The 3104-nt window shown below is 36.4% G+C and overlaps 1 protein-coding gene across 1 annotated transcript; it reads right to left on the bottom strand.

Moving 5' to 3' along the window:
- Window positions 1-553: 553 nt before the first annotated feature.
- LOC113897881 (olfactory receptor 13F1-like) lies at window positions 554-1638 on the bottom strand. Its single transcript, XM_027550821.1, has one exon. The coding sequence runs from the start codon at window positions 1556-1558 to the stop codon at window positions 611-613; it is 948 nt and encodes a 315-aa protein (XP_027406622.1). The 5' UTR covers window positions 1559-1638; the 3' UTR covers window positions 554-610.
- Between the last annotated feature and the right edge of the window lie 1466 nt (window positions 1639-3104).

The raw sequence follows: 3104 nt of genomic DNA on the forward strand, positions 1-3104 counted from the left end.
TAGGATTTCCCTGGCAATAATACTGGAGTGAGTTGCCATTTCCTTTTCTAGGGGATCTTCTCGACCCAGTGATAGAACCTGTGCCTCCTGCATTGTCAGGCAAATTCTTCACCACTGAGCCACCAGAGAAGCCTGAGGTTAATAGATACCCAATTAGCTGATACTACATACAAAACAGATAAATAACAAGGACTTACTATAAACATGGGGAAATATATTCAATATTTTATCATAACCTACTTTGGAAAAGAATCTGAAAAAGAATACACACACACACACATAACTCAATTATTTTGTTATACACTTGAAACAATATTAATCAATATATTTCAATTTTTAAAAATTTTAGAAAGAAATAACCAACCAAAATAATTATATTTAACCCTATAACCCCAAATAAAAATTAAAATTTGCCATCATGAGACTATTTGTTTAAGTTCAGATAAACTTATGCATGATACATTGATATTACTTAGACTTTCAGTGATTAGTCGAAGAAGAGACTTAGAAAATTACACATCACATTTAAAAATGAGTTTCTACCCCAATTATCTCCTGATATATATAGAAAGCATTAAATATCCTTAATATTTACAGATATTATGTGCTACTAGAGACTGAAAGAGCACAGAGAGTTCTTAACCAGCAATTTTTTCACAGCCACTTTCACTTCCCTGTTCCGTAAACTATAAATGATAGGATTCAACATGGGGGTTATGCCAGCATATACCAAGGCTATAAATTTATCTATTTCCTGTGAATCTATATTTGATGGCTTCAGGTACATGGAGAGAGCTGTCCCATAGAATAAAACCACTACACTCAGGTGGGCGGCACATGTTGAAAAAGCTTTGCTTCGACCATCCAATGAGCTGATTCTTAGGATGCTAGAGAGGATGAATGCATAAGAAATACAAATGAGGAGCATTGGCATAGGAAGAAGAAGTACACTGATCACCAGCATGATTAACTGCACCTTGGAAGTGTCTACACAAGCCAGTTTCAGGACGGCCAGAATCTCACAAGTGAAATGATTGATGACACCACTTCCACACAGTGACAGCTGCAACACAGACACAGTTTCCACCAGGGCAGTGAAGGAGCCTGTCACCCACGAGCCAGCTGCAATCCGAACACAAATCTTCTTGTTCATGATGATGGGGTATCTCAGGGGGTTGCAGATGGCTACATATCGGTCATACGCCATCACAGACAGGAGCACACACTCAGTTGAGCCCATGGCCAGAGAGAAGTACATCTGAGCAGCACACCCTGAGAATGAGATGGTGTTCTTCCCTGAAATAAAATTTGCCAGCATTGGAGTCAGGGCAGAAGAAGTATACCAGATGTCCAGACATGACAGGTTGCTGAAGAAGAAGTACATGGGTGTGTGTAGGTGAGAATCCAGGACACTAACCGAGATCAGAATACTATTACCCAGTAAGGTGATCAAGTACATCAGCAAGCACAGCATAAATATGGTGATTTCAACTTTGGGATAGTGAGTAAATCCCAGAAAAATAAAATTAGAAATGACTGTTGCATTTGTCTTGTCCATTTTATTCTTCTTTGTTCATCTGGAATAGTGAATAAAAGTATACATGGCCTATATTTAAAATTTACACTCTACCAACTTTTCAAGGAGTTTTTGTTGGAGCAACTTTAAAGGGAGCATTGCCTTCCAATATTACTAGCAATATTCACTCATTCATCCAACATGTACTGAATACACTCTAAGGCACTGAGAATCTAGAGTGAGCTTATACATGTTCTTCTCTCAGGCAAATCAAAATCAAATAAAGGACACACTCAAGTAAATACAATAACATATACATATGCCCCAAGATAATAGGCAAACACAGAGACAAATTCTAACCTATGTCAGGGGCATTGCTTAGTAAGATATTTTGAGATTTGTTTTAATCAAAATATGAACTGGCCTCAGTCAAATTAAAGATCAGAGGTTTCTGGGCAAAGAAACATTTTTTTTGTGGTTGTAAAAGTTGAAACAGGAAAGGTTTTGGTTGCACTATAAAAAGTTTCAAATTATGTGGGAAAAAAAAAAACAGATGGAAATGCCACACACTAAGAAATATAAACAGGCGATAAGCTAGAGTCCATTCACTCTAACACCATGTGATATCTGTCTTCAAGAAGGCATTTGTGACTATGGAATAACCTTGAACCCATCCTTTATTACAAAGGTAACTACTTCATAATGTAAAGCAAATTATTTACAATATATCTCACAACTGATCACATATGGAAGTATGTTTGAAAACCACTGTCTTTCAAAATAGAGTTCAAACAAATTCAGTCACAAATTACACAAGCCTCACATTCTCATCATTGCCTAATTCTCTGATCTCATCTTCCAACTCTACTTCTACCTTCTGGTCTAAAACAACCACTCTGTGGGACCACATTCTTAGCATGCAAATTTATTTTTTATATATTTTAATATGCAATTATATACCTGAAGTACCTTTCCTTCCCGGCTCTAATTTTAACTTTCTTGAATATTTCAATTAGTTATCAGAACTGTATGCCATAAATCATAAGTACAGCTTCATTCTTTGTACACAGTTACGTTGTTCAAGTATATCACACTGACTATACCCAGATATGCACATCCCTATTGCCGCTGCAGTGGACGCTGAGCTTGTGAAGAGATTGTTCCTCACAATACTAGCAAAGTAATGTCATGTTTAAGATTTTTAATTACACATGGCTGCTTTGAACATGGCAAGTTTTTGATATGTGTTAAGATAAATGCATTTTCCCTTTGGTTCTCTGTGTCAACATAAAAGCCTGAAGACCTCTGAACTTGTTATATACATCTGCAAATTTCTCTGATCATTTCTCTGATCTTAAAGAAACCAGTTGAATTAAGAAACAAAATGATTAGCTCTTAGTTAAGTATTTGATATATGGTGAGATGCGAAAAAGACAATGATCACTTGTGCTCCTAGAAGAGGAAGAAATACTTTCCAAAATGTCATCTTCTGTAAGGAATTAGAGCACTGTCCTCAGAGTGTGAGATTTTAGGCTCTGAAACCAACCATGCTATTTACTGGCATGCAAAATTTAGCAAATCACTTGAC

The sequence above is a fragment of the Bos indicus x Bos taurus genome, chromosome 8, assembly GCF_003369695.1.
Source record: "Bos indicus x Bos taurus breed Angus x Brahman F1 hybrid chromosome 8, Bos_hybrid_MaternalHap_v2.0, whole genome shotgun sequence".
In the NCBI taxonomy this organism is placed as follows: domain Eukaryota; kingdom Metazoa; phylum Chordata; class Mammalia; order Artiodactyla; family Bovidae; genus Bos; species Bos indicus x Bos taurus.

Excerpts from the sequence above, each read along its gene's own strand:
- LOC113897881 (XM_027550821.1), bottom strand. The coding sequence starts at position 1,558 with ATGGACAAGACAAATGCAACAGTCATTTCTAATTTTATTTTTCTGGGA.